General features: G+C 34.9%; 2 protein-coding genes across 2 annotated transcripts; both read right to left on the bottom strand.

Moving 5' to 3' along the window:
* Positions 1 to 7,041: 7,041 nt before the first annotated feature.
* On the bottom strand, positions 7,042 to 7,704 carry LOC149227866 (uncharacterized). The gene is made up of 2 exons (XM_089380608.1): positions 7,689 to 7,704; positions 7,042 to 7,577 (listed from the first exon to the last, which is right to left on the bottom strand). The coding sequence occupies exons 1-2, from the start codon at positions 7,702 to 7,704 to the stop codon at positions 7,042 to 7,044; spliced, it is 552 nt and encodes a 183-aa protein (XP_089236734.1).
* An 8,610-nt stretch (positions 7,705 to 16,314) lies between these two features.
* LOC149227865 (uncharacterized) lies at positions 16,315 to 20,931 on the bottom strand. The gene is made up of 3 exons (XM_089377948.1): positions 20,738 to 20,931; positions 20,512 to 20,641; positions 16,315 to 17,820 (listed from the first exon to the last, which is right to left on the bottom strand). The coding sequence occupies exons 1-3, from the start codon at positions 20,841 to 20,843 to the stop codon at positions 16,638 to 16,640; spliced, it is 1,419 nt and encodes a 472-aa protein (XP_089234074.1). The 5' UTR covers positions 20,844 to 20,931; the 3' UTR covers positions 16,315 to 16,637.
* Positions 20,932 to 21,210: the final 279 nt, after the last annotated feature.

Raw genomic sequence — 21,210 nt, 5'->3', positions numbered from 1 at the left:
GATTATTATATTTATTTTATTATTTTTTTATTATTATGGAGTAACTTTTTGCTTATATAATTTTTATATTTTATTTTTATCAATTTTAATTTATTATAATTTAAAATGAAATTAGTAAAATTATATATCTATATATATAAAAAGAGAATAAATATATTGAATTTTATTTTAAATTGATAAATTAGTTAATGTTTTGGAAAAATTGTCTATAATTATAATTTATATAAATTTAAGATTTTTACAAGTTAGGTTAGAATTTTTTATAAAATATTTTAATTAGCATGCTGTAATGTATTTTGAAGAGGAGAAATTGATCTCAACTTTTGTAATGACTCCTCCATATTACATATACAAATAATATAAAATGATTTTTTTTTTATTACATGGTTTGCATCATTATGCTTCTAATTTTGAGTTGACATAGCTCTGTACTTATCTATTAATGAGTGAGGTACCATCATATCCACGATATCATATCTCTGATTAAGGTCTGGCTGTCGTTATTAATTTTTGGTTTAAGAGTTAATATCGAGGTGAATTATATTAAATGTTTTATGTGCCACGCAACTTCCAACCATCCTCCTACTGTTTCGCACTCATGCTGTCAGTCACATAGCTTACTAGACTATATCTCATTGCTATGGATTGATATTTGTTTTGTCATTAATTCCCCGACTCCGTCCTGGTACGTGGCATGGGTAGGTTGTCCTGCCACGTTTGCACAACTTGGGACTCCCGTCTCATCGACGGTGTAGACCCTGCTCCACAATCCGACAATTGGACTGCATTTGGGGTTATTCACTTCTCCAGTTTGCAAAGATGGTGGTTCCATTTCTCTGCATCCTTCCTCGGAGCTTGCTCTGGTTCGCATCTCCTCTTGCAAGCTTGATCGATCTGTCGAAGCAGAGCTACGATGCGAGAAGAGTTCGCAGACATAAGATCATGGTTCGCTTTCTAGCGAGTATTCATCAGGTGAGTTATATCTTCAAAGCAAACTCTGTTATATTTTCCTTTGCAGTTAATGGATATGCTTAATTTCTATTGCCTAGTTTCTAATCGGCATTTGTGGCTTAGTTTGACCTGTAGGAAGCTTGTCTTCTGGTTCAAGGTTCTATGTTATGCTCGATGGAGAGATTCTTCTCAAGTTTGTGTCACCGAGAGCTTTCGGGTAAGATTCAACTCCGGAATGGTGCTTGTTTTCCTGAGGGGAAAAACACCCCTAGACTGCTTATGGTTAGAGCCTCGACTCTCTGAGATTTTTAAGCTTTTCTTTCCTATTGACAATTAGTGCATTCATTGCATGGTTAAGGGTTTAATGTTTTAAGTTTGACAGTACCAATCATTGTTATGAGGTGTTTACATGTACATTCCTCGAAATGAACGAGGGTTTGCTACTGGCAGTGAGTCCTGAGTATATGGCAGCTCTGGTACTATATTCATGTTAAAATTCTGTGTTTATTTATGGGGGTTTACATTTCTCGGAACTAAGGTAGATATTCTGGTTTCTTGGGCTAAGCCGAAACATTCCTCTATGTAATGGATTTCCATCTTCTTAGGTTATATGCTGATGCCTGGTTCATTGATATCATTATCTGTTTCAATCAAGGATAATTTTAGGGGCGAATGTTCGCCCTTTGGCGAAATTAAGGGGTTTTAAATTTTTAGTGGGCGAATATTTTGTATCATCGTACATTTTTACAAATCACCTCAAATAGCCCACCTTATTTTAAGGGAGAGGGTAAAAAAGGTAAATTTAGCCCTTGAAATTAGGACTTACAAACTTCCATTTGCCCATTTTCAAGAATAGGTTTTATTTAAGTGAATCCATTCGCCCATTTTCAAGAATAGGTTTTATTTAAGTGAATCCTATGGGCCAAATACCATATTTATAGAAGAGGTATGGTAAATTAATAAAAATATAAATAAATGAGAGGTATGGTAAATAAATAAAATATTTTTTATATTTACTCCATAAGTCACCTTATATACATGTAAGGGTGTAAACAAATAAAAATATAAGTAAAGTGGAGGTATGGTAAATAAATAAAACGTCTTTTTATACTTACTCAAAAGGTATGGTAATTAAATAAAAATATAAATAAACTAGATGTATCATAAATAAATAAAACCTCTTTTTATATTTAGTCCATAACCCTCGTTCTATTTATGAAGGCTCAAGAAAGAGGTTTTATTTAAGTGAATCCTATGGGCCAAATACCATATTTGTAAAAGAGGTATGGTAAATTAATAAAAATATAAATAAACGAGAGGTATGGTAAACAAATAAAACATTTTTTTATATTTACTCCAGAAGTCACCTTATATTTATGAACACTCAAAAAATGGGTTATATTTAGGTGAAACCTATGGCCAAAATACTATGGGACAAATACCATGGACTAGATTGTTATTAATACCATGCAAAAAACCATTATTAACCCTAATATTAGAATTAATAAAAATAAAAATGGCACATGGTATTGACCCATGGTATTCACCAAAATGGCACATGGTATTGACCCATGGTATTCACCTGGAATGTAGCCTATTTAAATGGGGGAATTAAACCAACATGTAGCTTATGCTAAGATTCACTAGGACTTTACAAAGTTTTATTATTTAGTGAAAGACTCGCCAAGATCTTACAAGATTTTATAATTGAGTAAAATATTCGCCATGCCTGGTGAGAGATTCACCAAAAAATTATATATACATATTATATTATTGATAAAATCGTCTTCCATTTTTCCTATATACCATGGAGATTCGCCCATTTATTATATTTATAAATTTAGGGGGGGTTCTTAAAATTTTCCCTGGTTTCAATGTGTAAAACTTATGAGTTATATGGAAGCAATTTGTGTTTGGGTCTATGGTTTATAGTTTGCGATGTGGCTCCTCGAACCAACATGCGAATTTGTTCTTAAGATTCCAGTTCTGATTGTCTGAGCAAGGCTCACTATGGGAAACGCGATTTAGAGTTTTCTTTTAAAATTCATAATGTTTATTCGTTACTATGTCGAAATTGCTTGGTATTGTTCTTGCATGGTTACGATGTTATTGTTTCCCTGTTCCCATTTATCTAGAGCTTTAGTTAAATCCTTCGTTGGTTCAATCAAATTAATGGCAAGGGGTTTCATTACCTCGTAGGGTTTTAGGAAGACCAGACAAGACTTGGAATTGTTAATTAATAGCCCATTCTCAGAATTCTAGCCAGGTCTACCTTAGGGTTTCTATTCCTAAACCCTTGCTTTAACGACCTCTTCTAAGCTTGTTTTCTTGAAATAGAGGCATCTCCACGTCTTAATCTTTTCCTAGATTATTCAAAGTTTCACACAGCCAGAGAAGATTTACCCCCATTTCTTTCTGTTGTATTGTACATTAAATTCTTTCTTTTCTTTTTGTATTAAAGATCGGTACAGAGTTGTAACTCTACAATAATCCTACACCAGTCAATTTTTCTATGCATTTAAAAATACATGTACATATTTTGCTTACTGCATTTCTACAATAGTCATTCTTCCTGTATCAATAGAATTGTAAAGATTATATTTATGAGAATAGTATATTCCAGTTTTACAGGAGAATGCCTTGTTTTTGACAGTTACAGTTTACTAGTTTATCTGTAAAGATCACTACATTTAATTTTTCCTGTTATCAATAAATAAAATGCAACTGAATCCTACTATTAACTTTTCCAACTATCACCTTAGCATTAGGCCTCTACCCCTTTTTATTCATATTAGAAGACACCTAATTCAGTTTGGTGCATCAATATAATTTTCAGAAGGTACCTCATACCTAAGTTGCTTTTAAGTAAGGAACTCCAATGGTAGAGGTCACCTCTGGGTTTCGTTGCTAGTCAATCCTCCCATCTGTGAGATTGTCTTTCGGGACAAAATCTCCCCCCCTAGCTTGCTCACAAAACCTTCAGTCTTATGCAAGCTGCTCGCGCACAACGCTCATGCTATCTGGTCATCGCCAGACGTAGCATGTTTCCCCTTTCACTACATGTAATTATAGCACAGTTTTTCCTTCCCCCTACTTCCTTTTCTTTGGAAGCCTTGCACATTTAAGGGAGGTAGTTAGGGTTTTTCCAACAATTGTTTTTTGTTAACTTCCTTCCCTCAGAAGTTACAAGATCTGTTGATACTTAAATCATTTCTTATTTTCAAAAAATAAAAATATTATTCAATTCAAACAGATAATAACACCAATTATTCAATTTGTTCTTACTGCAGTAAATAAAATATTTACAGCTTTCTTGGGACATTACATCTCCCCCTCCTAAAATCAAACATCATCCCGATGTTTCCGAGCTACAAACAGTCTTGGATAAGCTTCTATCATGAGTTGTTCATCCTCCCAGGTGGCCTCATCTGGCCCAAAGTGTTGCCATTGCAATTTAACCTGGGTGATGGCTCGTTTCCTCAGCGTTACTTCTCTCCGATCTAGTATATTCAGTGGCTCGACCAAGATTTCTCCTTCTGGCTCGACCTGTAACACACAATAATTTAAGTCAGTTTTTCCTTAGTCAACAAAACTGATTGGTCTACCTAGGATAGTTTCTTACCTGTATGTCCTGCCAATTGATTGCGTGCTTAGGATCATAAACATATTTTTTTAATACAGACACATGGAAGATATTGTGGACCTGAATATGACTTGGCAGAGCGAGCTGGTATGCCACTGGACCAACTCTCTCTAAGATCTGAAAAGTTCCACAAAATCGGGGTGCCAGCTTGGCACTCCCACTCCATTGTAGTGTGCTCTTTTTAGCTCGAATTCTCACATACATGTGATCGCCTACTTGGTATTCCTTAAAATTTCTCTTTCTGTTGGTGAATTATTTTGCCTATCCTAGGCTGCCTTTAAATTGAATTGTACCTTCTTGACCATCTCCTCCATTTCTTTAAGCATTTCGGGGCCCAACATTAGCCTGTCCTCTGGTCCCCCCAGCTTGAGGGTGTGCAACATTTCCATCCATACGATACTTCAAATGGGCTCATCTGTAGGGACGTATGATAGGCATTGTTGTACACGAACTCGACCAAGTGTAGGTAATCTTCCCACTTGGATGGTTGCGGCATTACATTTGATCTTAGCATATCTTCTACAACCTAATTCACCTCTTCTGTTTGTCCATCGGTCTAAAGATGATAAGCGGTATTGAAGCTCAGTTGAATTCCCCAAACAGAGTTCTCCAAAAGACTAACATAAATTTTACGTCACGGTCAGATATTATAGTCTTTGGTAACCCGTGTAGCCTAAAAATATTTTGCATAAAGATATGGGCAATCTGCACTCCTCTGTAAGTAGATTGTACTGGTATGAAATGAGCTGATTTACTTAACTTGTCCACCACCACCATGATGGAATCGTTGTTTCTTTTTGACTTGGGTAATCCTATTATGAAGTCCATAGAGATGGTTTCCCATTTCCACTCCGAAATTAGTAGTGGATATGATAACCCAGCAGGGTGCTAGTGTTCCGCCTTAACTTGTTGGAATTCCAGGAAACGTGTCAAATATTCTACTACATCTTTTTTCATCCCCGGCCAATAATATTCCTTTCAGAGTGCAGTAATCATCTTCTGATACCCCGAGAGCCCAACATAATGACTTTTATGAAATTCATCTAAAATCAAGCTTTTAATGTTATTTTGGTTGGGTACATACAACCTTTTTTTATAATTCAGAATGTCAGCAGCATCCATAGCATATCCTGTCTTATTTTCTTTTTTGGTTGGATTCTGAACTTGATGTCCTATTTGGTGATATCTTGAATCTTGTTCTGCTGCTTTTTTAATCATTTCCTCAAAGGTACTTCACCCCTCGCTGTAAGAAATCTCGTAGAGACATTATACTTTTTGACATAAAGCGTCCACCACCCGGTTCTCTTTCCCTTTCAAATGCTTAATCTCGAAGTCAAAACCACTTAAGAAATCTACCCACTGTGCCTACCTAGCATTTAAGGTAGGCTGACTAAAATAATTAGTCAAGCTATGATGGTCCATCATTAATAGAAACTTTTTACCTATCAAATATTGGCACCACATCTTTAAGGCGTGAATAACAGCTACCAACTCGAGATCGTAAGCAGAATATTTCTGCTCATGTTCTTTTAATTTTCTAGACTCATATGTGATTACATTTCCTTCTTGCATCAGTACTCCTCCTACCCCTTCCTTACTCGCACTTGTGCACACCACATAGTCCTTACCTAGATCAGCTAAGCTTAGTATAGGCACGGTGGTGAGCAGATGCTTAAGTTGTTCCAAACTCTTTTGACATTCTACGGTCCATTTAAAAGTTTTCCCCTTTTTCTGCAAAGAAGTGAAAGGGTAAGCCACTCTCGAAAATCCTTCCACAAACCGCCTATAGTAACCAGCTAATCCCATGAAGGATCTTATGTCTGTTACGTCCTTTGGAACTGGCCATTCCATTATGGTCCTTATCTTTTCGGGATCCACAACGATCCCATCTTTAGTGATTATATGTCCCAAGTACTAAATTTGTTTCTTAAAGAAGTCACACTTACTGTATTTGGTGTATAATTGGTGTTCTCAGAGAGTTTGCAATACCAATATGAGGTGCTCCTTGTGTTCCTCCATATTCCAGGAATATATCGATATATCGTCAATAAAAATTAACACAAACTTGTCTAAATACTGATGAAATATGTTGTTCATTAAGCACATAAAGGTCGTGGGGCATTGGTTAACCCAAAGGGTAACACCACAAACTCATAGTGTCCATATCGAGTTCTAAAAGCAGTTTTGGCTATGTCTTCCTCTTTAATTTTGATTTGGTGGTATCCTGATTGTAAGTCAATTTTTGAGAATATCGTTGCCCCTTTTACCTGATAAAAAAGTTCATCAATTCAGGGTAAAAGGTATTTATTCTTAATTGTCAATTTATTCAACTAACGATAGTCCATACACATACAAAGGGTCCCATCCTTCTTTTTAATGAATAACACAGGGGCTCCCCAGGGCAACACACTGGGGCAGATGTAATTTTTGTCCAATATCTCCTGCAACTACATTTTCAATTCTATAAACTCTGGCATGCTCATTTGATTAGGATCTTGGGATACCGGGGTTTCCCCCGGCACCAATTCAATAGTGAAGTCTATGTCTCTCTTGAGTGGTAGTCCTAGTATCTCCTCCGGAAACACATCTGCAAATTCTCGTATTACTGGGATACTTTCCAATGTGGTAGTCTTGTCTTTTGAGTTGGCATAACCCACTTGGATGGCATAAATTTGACATCCTTTCCTGATACATTTTGTCAACTGAGAGGTAGTTATTGGCAGAATCTGCACTGGCCTCATAATACCTTGCATCTCCTGCTTTTCTTCGAGCTCATCCCTGTAGCAAATAGTTTTTGGTTTATAGTTTATAATGGACCAGCGCCTTTGCAACCAGTCCATGCCTATCAACACGTCATAAAATCCAAGGGGAAGTGTGTTTAAATCTGCTATCACCGGCTGACCTGCTATCTTCAAGGGGCAGTTATTGACCTTAGTTATCACACGTCTCTTTGCCCCTGTTGCCAACTGTACTAGCCAAGGGTCTTTAAACGTAACAGTTTGTAACTTACATTGTTCCACAACCTTAGGACTAACATAGCTTAATGTAGCTCCAGGATCAATTAAAATAGTTACAATATAATCAAAGACCTTACCTTCAAACTCCACCATAGTCGGCTAGTATTCTGCCTCACGATCTTCTAAAGCAGCATTAATTCTCGGTAAACTCCGACCCACGTCACCAACCGTAGATGCTTCATGGATCTGTGAAACCTGTTCAGTACCCTTTCGATGAGGACATTTTTTAACGTAATGAGGCCCTCCACATCCCCAACATTGCACTGGAGGCCTTGTTGTCCCTTCATTATCAATTTTTCCAGATTGTTCGCTGATTCTGGATTCAATGGGTGGCTTCAATTTGAGCGAGTTCTTATGAATATTTCTGTTGTTTTTCCCTTTGGAAAATCCTTTGTTAACACTGCCATGATTTCCTTTAGTGCTCCCAGCCATCTTATTACCTCTCTTGTCAACCCACCTCTTTCCTAAAATTTCTCCCTTCTACTTACTTTGCTGATAACATATCCTAGCCTTTCGTATCACCTCATCCATCGTTTTTGGGTTATCAAACTCAATTCTTTCCCTCATCACCAAGGGTAAACTACTGATGAACCGTTGTACCTTAGCCTTCTCCTCTCGTATGTAGGGCACATAACAGAGTAACGAGGTAAATCGGGTGATAAACTCATCCATTGTTTGTTGTCCAAGTCACAGGTCATGGAATTCCCTTGCTTTCTCGTCGTAAAATCGTTCAGTCAAGTATCTTTCCTTGAAATATTTTTGAAAATTTTCCCAAGTTATATTTTGTTCACTTACCCCTCGTACAATCTTGACCTCTTCCCACCACAGGGTGGCCTTTCCTTATAGTTGGAAAATGACCAGCCGCGACTTGAGATTGTGATCGTATTTGTATAATTGAAAATATTTGTTCATGTTAATCAACCAAGCCTCAGCTGCCTCCTACAGTTCTCCATCGAAGTGTGGCAGTTTTATTTTCCAGAGCTCCCCTTGTAATTCTATACGTTGCCTTTCCAATGTCGGGTGCTCGGAGGCATTATCTGACTTTTCCTCTTGATTCTCTTCCTTTCCTTCTGACTCTTCCCAATCTCTGTGGTAGCCTTGTTCTTCTGACACTCGTAGCTGCTCAGGGATGGGGTTCAACGAGCGTTGATTCTGCTTGTCAGAGAGGCTTTTCATGATTTTTTCCTGTTCATAGTTAATCTTGCATTGTCCTCTCACAAGTGGGCCATCTCATTCTTTAATTCCTGAATTATCTCTAATATCACAAGATTAGTGTTGCGGGCCTCCTCTCCTAGCTATACCCATATCTTAGGATTAGTTTTAGGGACTGTTGTAGGTCCCTGACCCATCACAATCCTATGTGGAACACTGTCCCTTCTCACTAATCTACTATCGTCTGTTTCCTGAGCTTAACACAGGTGAAAAAAAGAAGGTTAACACAATAACTATTTTTTTTTTAAATAACACATGATCTGTTTATTCCCATTTAATATATTTGCCAGAGGCCAAAGTTTTCTAACCTCGGCTCTGATACCACTTGTAATGACTCCTCCATATTACATATACAAATAATATAAAATGATTTTTTTTTATTACATGGTTTGCATCATTACGCTTCTAATTTCGAGTTGACATAGCTCTGCACTTATCTATTAATGAGTTAGGTACCATCGTATCCACGATATCAGATCTCCGATTAAGGTCTGGCTGTCGTTCTTAATTTTTGGTTTAAGAGTTAATATTGAGGTGGATTATATTAAATATTTTCTGTGCCACGTGACTTTCAACCATCCTCCTACTATTTCACGCTCATGTTGTCAGTCACATAGCTTACTAGATTATATCTCATTGCTATGGACTAATATTTGTTCTGTCATTGATTCCCCGACTCCACCCTGGTACATGGCACGGGCAGGTCATCTTGCCACATCTACATAACTCGAGACTCCCGTCTCATCGACGGTGTAGAGCCTGCTCCACAATCTAACAATTGGACTGCATTTGGGGTTATTCACTTCTCCAGTTTGCAAAGACAGTGGTTCCATTTCCCTGCATCCTTCCTCGAAGCCTGCTCTAGTTTGAATCTCCTCTTGCAAGCCTGATCGATCTATCGAACCAGAGCTACGATACAGGAAGAGTTCGCAGACACAGGATCATGGTCTATTTTCTGGCGAGTATTCATCGGGTGAGCCATATCTTCAAAGCAAACTCTGTTATATTTTCCTTTGCAGTTAATGGATATGCTTAATTTATGTTTCCTTATTTCTAATCAGCATTTGTGGCTTGGTTTCACCTATAGGAAGCTTGTCTTCTGGTTCGAGGTTCTCTGCTATGCCCGATGGAGAGATTCTTCTCAAGTTTGTGTCACCGAGAGCTTTCGGGTAAGATTCAACTCCGGAATAGTGCTTGTTTGCTTGAGGGGGAAAACACCCCCAGACTGCTTGTGGTTAGAACCTCGGCTCTCTGAGATTTTTAAGCTTTTCTTTCATGTTGACAATTAGTGTAGTCACTGCATGGTTAAGGGTTTAAGGTTTTAAGTTTGATAGGAAATTACCCATCACTGTTCTGGGGTGTTTACATGTATGTTCCTCAAAATGAATGAGGGTTTGCTACTGGCAGCGGGTCCTGAGTATATGGAAACTCCGGTATTGTCTTCATGTTAAAATTCTGTGTTTATTTATAGGGGTTTACATTTCTCAGAACTAAGGCAGATATTCTGGTTTCTTGGGCTTGAAGCCGAAAATGTTCCTTAATGTAATGGATTTCCATCTTCTCGGGTTATATACCGATGTCTGGTTCATTGATATCATTATCTGTTTCAATGTGTAAAACTTATGAGTTATATGGAAGCAATTTGTGTTTGGGTCTATGGTTTATGGTTTGCGATGTGGCTCCTCGAACCAACATGCTAATTTGTTCTTAAGATTCCAGTTCCGATTGTCTGAGCAAGGCTCACTGTGGGAAATGTGATTTAGAGTTTTCTTTTAAAATTCATACTGTTTATTCGTTACTGTGTCGAAATTGCTTAGTATTATTCTTGCATGGTTACAATGTTTTTGTTTTCCTGTTCCAATTTATTTAGAGCTTTAGTTAACTCATTCATTAGTTCAATCAAATTAATGGCAAGGGGTTTCATTACCTCGTAGGGTTTTAGGCAGACCAGGCAGGATTTGGAATTGTTAATTAACAATCCATTCTCAGAATTCTAGCCAGGTCCGCCTTAGAGTTTCTATTCCTAAACCCTTGCTTTAACAACCTCTTCTAATCTTGTTTTCTTGAAATAGCAACATCTCCACGTCTTAATTTTTTCCTAGATTATTTAAAGTTTCACACAGTCGAAGAAGCTTTACTCCCATTTCTTTCTATTGTATTGTACATTAAATTCTTTCTTTTCTTTTTGTATTAAAGATCGATATAGAGTTGTAACTCTACAATAATCCTACGCCAGTCAATTTTTTTTGCATTTAAAAATACATGTACAGATTTTACTTACTGCATTTATATGATAGTCATTCTTCTTGTATCAATAGAACTGTAAAGATTATATTTATGAGAATAGTATATTCCAGTTTTACAGGTGAATGCCTCATTTTCTGATAGTTACAGTTTACTAGTTTATCTGTAAAGATCACTACATTTGTGTTTTCCTGTTATCAGTAAATAAAATGCAACTGAATCCTACTATTAACTTTTCCAACTATCACTTTAGCATTAGGCCTCTACCCCTTTTTATTCACAGTAGAAGACACCTAATTCAGTTTGGTGCATCAGTATAATTTTCAGAAGGTACCTCATACCTAAGTTGCTTTTAAGTAAGGAACTCCAATGGTAGAGATCACATCTGGGTTCCATTGCTAGTCAATCCTGCCATCCGTGAGATTGTCTTTCAAGACCAAATCTCCCCCCTAGCTTGCTCACAAGATCTTCAGTCTTCTGCAAGTTTCTCGCGCATAGCACTCATGCTATCTGGTCATCACCAAACATAGCAAGTTTCCCCTTTCACTGCCTGTCATTACAACGTAGTTTTTCCTTCCCCCTACTTCCTTTTTTTGGAAGCCTTGCACAGTTAGGGGAGGTAGTTAGGGTTTTTCCAGCAACTTTTTTTTGTCAACTTCCTTCCCTCAGAAGTTACAAGATCTGCTAATACTTAAATCATTTCTTATTTTCAAAAAATAAAAATATTATTCAATTCAAACAGATAATAGCACCAATTATTCAGTTTGTTCTTACTACAGTAAATAAAATATTTACAGCTTTCTGGGAACATTACAACTTTCAACATGATATGTTGGATTGAAAAAAGGCCCTATAAATAACAAAACAATTTGATCTCACTATTACTTTTAAATAGAGGTTTGGGAGGACTCTCATATTTCAAGAAATAATAATATCTAAGGTATGTGTCTTGAAAAATCTCCTGATTATTTAACAAGTAAAGACAAATCCCTCTAGCTCTCATCCCAAGATTTGAATGACCCAAACCCCCTCATGTTCAAATTCAATAATAAATTTTTGGAATGCATAGGAGCCATGGTAATTGTCCATTTGATATTTCCATTTTCAACCACTAAATAGATATATTTTATGAAAATTGAAATCTATCATGAGAATACTAACATTGAACAAACTACATGAAAACTCTCAAAATCAAACAAAAAATTGTTGTTACTTTTATTTATTTTATTGAACTAAAAGGCTCTTCAACCTAATTACTCTATAACCATAGGTTTTATACATAGGATATAAATGGCCCATCGCAATTGAGTTTTAACTTTCTAGTTAAAATTGCATAGTGTGCAATTTACATGATGTGAATTAAGAGAGACAAGGTTTTTCAAGAATTCCCAAAACGCTATAGTTTGTAGTGAGTGCAAATATTAGGGTCAATCTTAAAATTTATAACCACCCTACAATATGTGTTTATTTTGAAATTTCATCACTTTGATTTTTTATTTTCTCCAATCCACTATAAAATTACTTATATCTAAAACATAAAATTTTCTTCTATCCCATTTAAATTACTTATATCTAAAATCTAAAACTCTATCTTAATAAATATACTTCTATTATTAGATATATCTCTCTTACTAGATATATCTCTCTTACGCCTCTACAGACATATACATACAAATACATATAATTTAGAATTACTTATATCTAAGATATAAGACTCTATATTAATAGAGGTACCTCTGATACCTCTCTTTCTAGATATATCTCTCTTACGCCCATACAAACATATACATACAAATAAATATAGTAAACTTTTATCTTATCTATTAAATTAACGATTTTAAAAATTTAATAGACGTAAGTGAACATGATTGCTTATATTTGATAGTAAAAAAACAAAATACAGAGTAAAATTTAACCATTAATTATAATGCAATATTTTCTATCATATATTTTGTTGTATCTGGTTGACAAAGTTGAAAATGCACTGCAAATTATTATAGTGTGTAGTTTTTTTGAGTATTAAAAAATTATTAATATAATTGTGGAATTGTGTTTGATATAGTGTGCAGAGATGTTATCATAATTCGTAAATATATGTTTTTCATTATTTTATTAACAGGGAAAAAATAATATATTTATTATTAATTATAGTGTTATAATATAATTATATTAAATATATCACATTATTTGATTATAATTTATATTGGTTATAAGATTAGATTTTATTATCATTTATAAATTATATATATATATATATATATATATATATATAGTGATTAAAAGTTTTTATAAATAAATTTGATAGTGATTATTAAATATAGGGACGTGCAATTAGTTACATAGTTGGTTAGATCATTCATGTATTTGGTATAAATATAGTAAGATAATCTTGGAAATCATACTAGTAACAACAGGGTAGCAGTCCAATAGACATGGAGGAAAATATGATTTCATTGGAATTAATAGCAATCCAATAGACATGGAGGAAGATATGATTTTTTTGGAATTAATTGCAATCTGAAAAAATAATTGTGTTGTGAACCCCCTTCTCTTTGTTATAATTATTCAAATGGATTTTTTTATTCTTCTTTTTTGGTCTCTACTATAGTAACCTTTAAGAGAGATGCATTCTTCTAGGGTCCTTTTAAGTTTTATGGTGTTTACGGCTCTTTCAATTCAACCCTAGTTTCTTCTTGGTTTCATTATTTGATTAAGTCTCTAAGATAATAAGAAAAGATATGCAGACTTCCTTTTCACTATGGTTTATTTTGAGATATATCTTTTGATTAAGGCTTCATTTTGTTATAGCTCTTGGGGGACTAGCTTTTAATCCTTTCTTATATATCTCTAGTTGTTTTCATGGACTTATCTGTGGCCTCAATTTGCATTATTTTTGGTCTTCCCATTGGTACACTTCACTATAACTAGCTTTTAATCCTTTCTTATATATCACTAGTTGTCCTCATGGAATTAGCTTTGGCCTCAATTTAAATTGTTTTTGGTCTTCCCATTGGTACCCTTCTCTATGAAGAATCCTTGTTTGGAACCTCTATATCCTCCAAGTCTATCTTAACCCCTCCTTTGTGGTTTCAAATTTCATGGACATCAGTCATATCTCAGCTATGGAATCCCCTATTCTTGGTCAAATCCGGTCTTGACTTCTTAGTATTATTTCCCTTCTCTTGCTCCACCATGTCATGAGGAATTCACACCCCAAGTTCCATGGGGCTACATGGTGCCACACTACCTCCATGTTCTTGGCCTTAATAAAGTGTAGACAATATGCAATAGTTTTATGGGAAAATACTCCAGTTGGGAACAAAAGTGGAATCCATGATGCCAAATGAGAAGTATTGGTAGAAAGGAGATGTATTTCCAACAAGTAGAAGAAAATGTAAGCATGTGGATCCCTATCACAAGGAACACCCAGAAAAGACAAACAAGATACATACAAACAATAAACATATACTAGCAAATAAAGACCATTATTGAAAATGTGCTTATGGAGATGTCAAAAGAATAATAAAATTATTTTTTGATAAATTCAAAATTCTCCAAGCTAGCAAAGAAGATAGTAAGTTTGGAACCCTCCAACTCAAATGAAGACACCTGGCACTTGAAACCATTCAACTGGCCATTTAGTTAAATGGTCTCTTTTCTAATTTTTTTTATCTTCATTAAAAGCAGCAAGGTCAGACGATTTAGTTAAATGGTCTATTTTCTTATTTTTTATCTTTGTTAGAAGTAGCAAGTTCCATCTTCGAGGTAATGTAATTTTTATTTTTTATGAATATGTGACATCATATATATCATTTAATTGGCCAAAAAAAATCATATTAATGGTCTATTTTCTTTTATATAAAATTACTGTGAAAAAGTGTGGACACCATCGATATCTCAACTATGTGATCCCCTACAATTGGTCAAAACGGTTCTTGGCTTGGTGGTATTATTTCCCTTCTCTTGCTCCATCATGTCATGAGTAATTCACACCCAATGTTGTAGGGGAGTAGTTGGTCCTCAATAAATTGTAGACAATATGCATCATTTTTGTAGGGAAATACTCCACATTTTATCACAAGTGGAATCTAGGATGCAAAAAGAGAAACATTACTAGAAAAGAGATTTATTTTGAACAAGTATAGGAAAATGTAAGCATCTGGATCCCTATCACATGGAACACCCACAAAAGGAAAACAATATACATGGAAACAATATACATATAATGAAAAATAAAGACCAGCATTGGAAAGGTGCTTCTAAAGCTGTTAAAATTAGCAAAATAGGATTTTTTTTGCTAAATTTAAAAGTCTCTAAGATGGTAGACTTGCTCAAATGAAAACACTGTGGCACTTGACACCATTGGACTAACCATTTAGTTAAATGGTCTCTGTTTTATTTTTTTTATCTTAATTAGAAGCAGCAAAGCTAGTATGAAAAGTAATGAGGGAAGTCGACTCATATTTTAGGCATTTTAGTTTTTATGAATATGCACATCTTATATATATTGAACAAAAATCATCCTAAATACAAAAATCTATCTAAAATTATATATATGTAATACAAAATTATAATTATATATATGTAATACAAAATTATACATAAATTTACACCTAAAAAAATATCTAATAACAATAAAAATATTTTAAAATATTTCCTCCATATCAACTGAAGAAACAACAAAGGTAATAACTCTTTAAACAAAACTATAACAAATTTTTTAAGAACTTTTGCATAATCATAATCTGAAAATATAGTTTAATAGTTTAATTTAATCCATAAATACCAATCAAATAATTTAATTAATAAAATGTTAAAAATAATTATAGTAATAAAAATAATTTTAAAACACTCCATGTTACCAACAAAATCACATATATTCTTTATGTACATACTGACTATATACAACTTGAAGACCAATATAAAAGAACAAGTCTTGCAACCAAGATCATCATCGATGATCAGGCATTTAACCACGCCTACCATCAGCTTGAATACAATATCCATCACTGTCCAACCCATTTCCAAACGCATTCAAACAATTAATAATGTTCTGCCCAAAGTCAGTATTTTAAATGGTAACTTTCTTAAAACCTGTGTTTCTTAAAAACAGTGCAGTTAATACCGTTCTGCCCAGAGTCACATGCATGTTTAAAATGCAAGAGACGTTAAAATATCGTGAAACTTTCTTAAAACCAGTGGTGTTGGATAAATTTAGCTACGAGACACACAAAAACGCTTCAGACAAAATACAAAACTCCAGTACTCCATGTAAAGATACAAAGGGAGATTTGAATACTACCTAGTTCACAAATCATTTAAAGCAACCCCTGCCATTTAAAATGAAATTGAGAGGACATTCCAGATATGTACTGCATGCTACCCGGTAATTCAGGATCGAAAGAGAAAAGAGGATCACGTGAGAGAGGGAAAGAAACATAGCATAAGAGAGAGCCCTTAACTCTTAGGGCAGAAATGAAAGAGAGAACCCTTAACTCTTAGGGTAGAGTGGGGCAGAAATGAAAGAGGGAGCCCTTAACTCTTAGGGTAGAGTGGGCAGAAATGAAGGGCTAAAGGTCAGGTGGAGCTATAGTCTCGAGGAATGGCAATGGACCAACTTGCCTAAGAAGGTTGACCCAGTACTCCATCCCCTGATCCTGATCTGCTAAGTTCATGTCTGGCCAACGATCATAAATATTGCTTTTGCATTCCATGTTTGTGCCCATGGTATGATCTGCAAGCTCAAGAAATTGCTCCACGGAGAAATTGGTACCCGAGGGTTCCACTTTTACTTTTTTCTGCTGCCCGGTCACAGGCGGTGCTGCGCCATTCGAGGATGAGTAGGCCACAGCTGGTTCTCCCATCGCGTTACTTTCTGTTGCTGGCCACAGAGATAGCTCATGTCTCCAGAACTCGACGTTACTATTTAGCATCGAAGAATCGTACCCTAGACTGCCCTCTGGATCTGCCTGTTGCACGACTGGTTTGTCATGTTCTCGAAATTCCCCGCTTCCCAAGCTGACGAAATTCTGCTGATTTCCAGCCAAAGGCTTCCAGTTGACATGATACTCGCTGGAATTCGAATCTTCTCCATCGTCATCAAGTATAAACTTTAAGGAATCAGTGTAGCTAGACTGAAGCAAACTGGTATAATCCACGGCCAGCATTTTCTTCTCACTTGTTTTGCTATAATCGTAGGGCATTACAGCAGCTACTTTTTCACTGTTGTTCTGCTCTTTATCCATGGCACTGCAGACTCCAAATGGGGATTCAGAAACGAGTTCCATTGGTTTCGTTGAGAGTACTCGGGACGAGTCACTGGAATACGTGTAATTATTGCCTGAGGAGTTGATACTGTAATAGGCTTCATGCTGATCAGAACTCATCATATTTTGATCATCAGGTGTTTTGTGAATTACAGGCGAATTACTCGATGCCCCATGATCTTGAGGAGCCTTGGCTTCCTGCAGAGGTTGGCGGGCAAGGGATTCAATGCTGTTACCTTCCTTTTTGAAAGTCTTTTTTACTGGTTCTGAAACGCAGACATGGCTTTGGAGCTGATGATCGACCTGCTCGCCATGATGGTCCCGGATATTCACAGCGGTGTAACAGTTAGATACATTGTATCCTCTAGGCGCGTGGGTTACTGGGTCTACCCCAATTTGCAGGAGGCGTTTTTTCAAATGAGTGTTCCATACATTTTTTATCTCATTGTCTGTTCTTCCGGGGAGGTGTGAGGCAATAGCTGACCATCTGAAAATGCAAGGCAAAAGAACATGGTAAAAATGGTATTTTAAAGAAAAAAGGATAAAATAATGAACTAGCCACCTTCCAAAGAGATCAGTAACTTCACTGAACAGCATCCTAAAGCTTTGTCATAAATGAACTCATAGAATCTCTGAAGAGTTGCCACTTCTTCATAAATATAAATAAATAAGTTGCTTTCACAGATATAAATCAATAAGTTGCTTTAAAATCGATTTGCCTGAAACTAAAACACTTAGTTTTCCACGATAATAAAAACTAAAACTTCGAGGGATTTTAGGTCTGCACAAGGACATGTATATATCTAATTTATTGAAAATGAAAACAACAAAACTTTAGGATTTTTGGAATAATTTCTTATTTATTTAAACCTAATAAAATTTATATTTTATACTTCATTATACTATGTATGAAGTATAAAAGTAAGAAATATAAGTTTAAAGGTATGAAATGTGATACTGCTTTGATAAATGTAAATGTATTTTAATGTTAGATTTATTCTTAAAGATAATTTTTTCATGAAAGATTTGAATATTTAAAAAGTGATTACAAACTAAAATGAGATTGAATCTAATTTCTTTGAATATTTAAAAAGTGATTACAAAATAAATGAGATTAAAAAATATGATTTATAGAGTATTAATTAAAATATTAAAGAAACTAATCTCTCATCCATAATAGATTGAACATTAATTTAACACAGACTAAAATAAAATAAAATATTGTATTTAAAAGTAGATTTTATTATCTCTTTTATAATGTTAAGCTCTTTTTTATTATAATTATATAAACATATAAAAATATTTCAAAACAAAATATCATAACGTAGTAGATTGATATTATCTATTCTATATCGTTATGTGGATGTTTTTTTTAACCATAATATATAAAAGCATAAAAATATTCAAAACAAAATATCATAACATAAGTTGAAATATCTTTATAATAATCTTACTAATCACTATTTATTATATATTATAACATTTACAATATCCCAAAAATCATATAACTACCCAAATAAAACTGAAAAGGAACAACAAACCCAATTTTACAAACTCAAAAGCAAGTTTAAAGGGTCTCATATAATAACTTTGTGAAAACAAATCAACCTCTGTCAAAAGAAAGTTGGAAAACAAAAATTAAAATATTTTTCAAAATAAACTAGCTTTTAGTCTCTTTTATTTATCTTTACTCTATAATAATCAAATATTAATTTAATAAAATTTTAAACCCTATACACTTTGATATATTTACATAATCTTCCAAATCTCAAATATAAATAAGATCTCTTATTTTATTACATTAATTCATTCCCTTATAATCTGTATGATCTATGATACGAGTAAGGAGTTCAGATATACAAGTTGAGGAAAAAAAGTATTAACATAGAACTAATATTTTATTTACTACATTAATTCCCTTAATAATCTATATGATCTGTGATAGGAGCAAAGTGTTAGCATAAAAATGTCATGGGAAAAAAATGCTCACATTTTATTTACCTTAACGCTGATTTTGTATGCGTTATATCTTCTAAATCATCCTAGTTCTAAAACATTTTTAAGTTCAAACTGTTTGCTTATTGTCTAGAGGGCCAATACAAGAAACAATTTTAGTTTTCATTCTGTTTTTGTACAAACAAACACCAAGATCCTAAATTTTAATGAATGCAATTGGCTAATCCTGGGAATTCTTTTCCATTCAAAACAATTATTAAAAACAAATCCCTGACTCTTGAAGGCGTCCGTTTCGCTTACAACTGAAAACAAAAAGCTACTCAAAGTAAATATCAGAGGCCGGAAACGCCTCTCTCACCAAGGAAAAAGGGGCATATTCCTCCATAAAGATATATATAGATATAGTGTTATCCTTATGGAGAAATATATATATATAGTTATCCTCATGGAGGACTGTATATTCATTAATTCAACTGCAGAATACAGGCCTCTGATAAACTAGTAAAAACACCAAAAAAAATCTTTATATACTAAGAATATCGAAGTAACATCTATCCTCACTTTAATACCTTAACTAAAATTTGAAATACAGTACTCCAAAGCGGTGATTAAATCTAGGAGAGAAAGGAATCAGATCTTCAATCTTCAGTACCCTCTCTGAGAATGTTCCCTTTTTTTTTCACAAATTTCCTGCAATTCTATCCTTTATGACTTCTCTTGGAGATGTGTCTACTGCCTTTGCCTTTTAAATTCATGTACTCCCTTTGCCTTTTATATTCACGCACTTATTTCCAGTACCACAGGCCATTTTTTGCTCACAAGCAGACAATATTTTCAAAGCTCGATTAAAATCCATTCTGCATCATATCAGAATTTTAGCAGTTCGAGTCTAAATTATACCAAATGACTATTTTCCTTTCCACGCCCACTATTTTTAAGATGCCTGTTAAAAGTTTCATCCGGCATCAAATAGTAAAGGTGTTTAGGGTTTCTTCTACAAATCTGTTGGCTAAAACGCTTAGCTCCTGGCCATATAAATGTAAAACTGATCTAATCCTTCATTCAGAGAAGGGGCAAAAAACAAAAATCGAAAATCAAAACATCATGGTTTTCTCTTGGTTCCAGCTACAATTTTTATCATTTCTATGACCTTGAGAAACTCAAATTCTAAAGATCTTGCCTGCCAGAAGAAGGGACTGTGAGATTTTATTTGGAGATTTACCGGTTCCCAAGGATTTGATGCAGATGAATGATAGTCTGCTCTTCCTTGAGACTGAAGTTCCCACGTTTTATGTCAGGTCTCAGATAGTTTGTCCACCGCAGGCGACAACTCTTTCCACATCGCATAAGTCCTGCACAACAACATACAATTCAATTCATTAATCCTCCCAAAAATCCCTCATAAGATCAGGAGATTATACACAGATCAGCTAGGGCACAGTGCAGACCTGCTTGCTTAGGCAGCGCACGCCAATTTCCATGACCATGCTTGTTGATATAGGAGATGAGTATTTGATCTTCTTCAGGTGTCCAGGGTCCCTTTTTTAATCCCATTTGATCACAGCGGGGAGTTCGGCCCTTGCCCTATCTGTGCACCAAGGGTTTCGGTTATATATATCATTTTATGCAGAGCCCCAACATATGGGTTAATGATGATGCGTATGAGTTAAAGGCTAGACAAGTTTGGCTGTCCGGAAACTACTAGAAGTTGGTGACCCCAAAGTCAGAGGGTACAAACAGCCTGATTAGATTCCATTGGGATTGGCCACGAACGTCGTCATTCGTTTTGTGTTTGTCAGTGTTACTAAAGAGTCAAAGGCTCACGTTGCTTTTCTTGTCATTTCACATTTTCACATTGGTCAAGGCTGGGTGTGTGACCGGCGGAGATTTCTGCGAGTGACATCATATCTGATATTTCGTT

This window comes from Pinus tabuliformis, chromosome J, assembly GCF_031772625.1.
Source record: "Pinus tabuliformis cultivar Carrire ecotype Pingquan chromosome J, CPIR1, whole genome shotgun sequence".
Classification (NCBI taxonomy): domain Eukaryota; kingdom Viridiplantae; phylum Streptophyta; class Pinopsida; order Pinales; family Pinaceae; genus Pinus; species Pinus tabuliformis.
Note: the sequence above shows the minus strand (reverse complement) of the source record. Positions and strands in the feature narration are given on the sequence as shown.

Excerpts from the sequence above, each read along its gene's own strand:
- LOC149227865 (XM_089377948.1), bottom strand. The coding sequence starts at position 20,843 with ATGGGATTAAAAAAGGGACCCTGGACACCTGAAGAAGATCAAATACTC. Across the intron at positions 20,642-20,737 it reads TGCGCTGCCTAAGCAAGCAG|GACTTATGCGATGTGGAAAG; the intron begins GTCTGCACTGTG and ends GTTGTTGTGCAG. Across the intron at positions 17,821-20,511 it reads CATCAAATCCTTGGGAACCG|ATGGTCAGCTATTGCCTCAC; the intron begins GTAAATCTCCAA and ends TTGCATTTTCAG.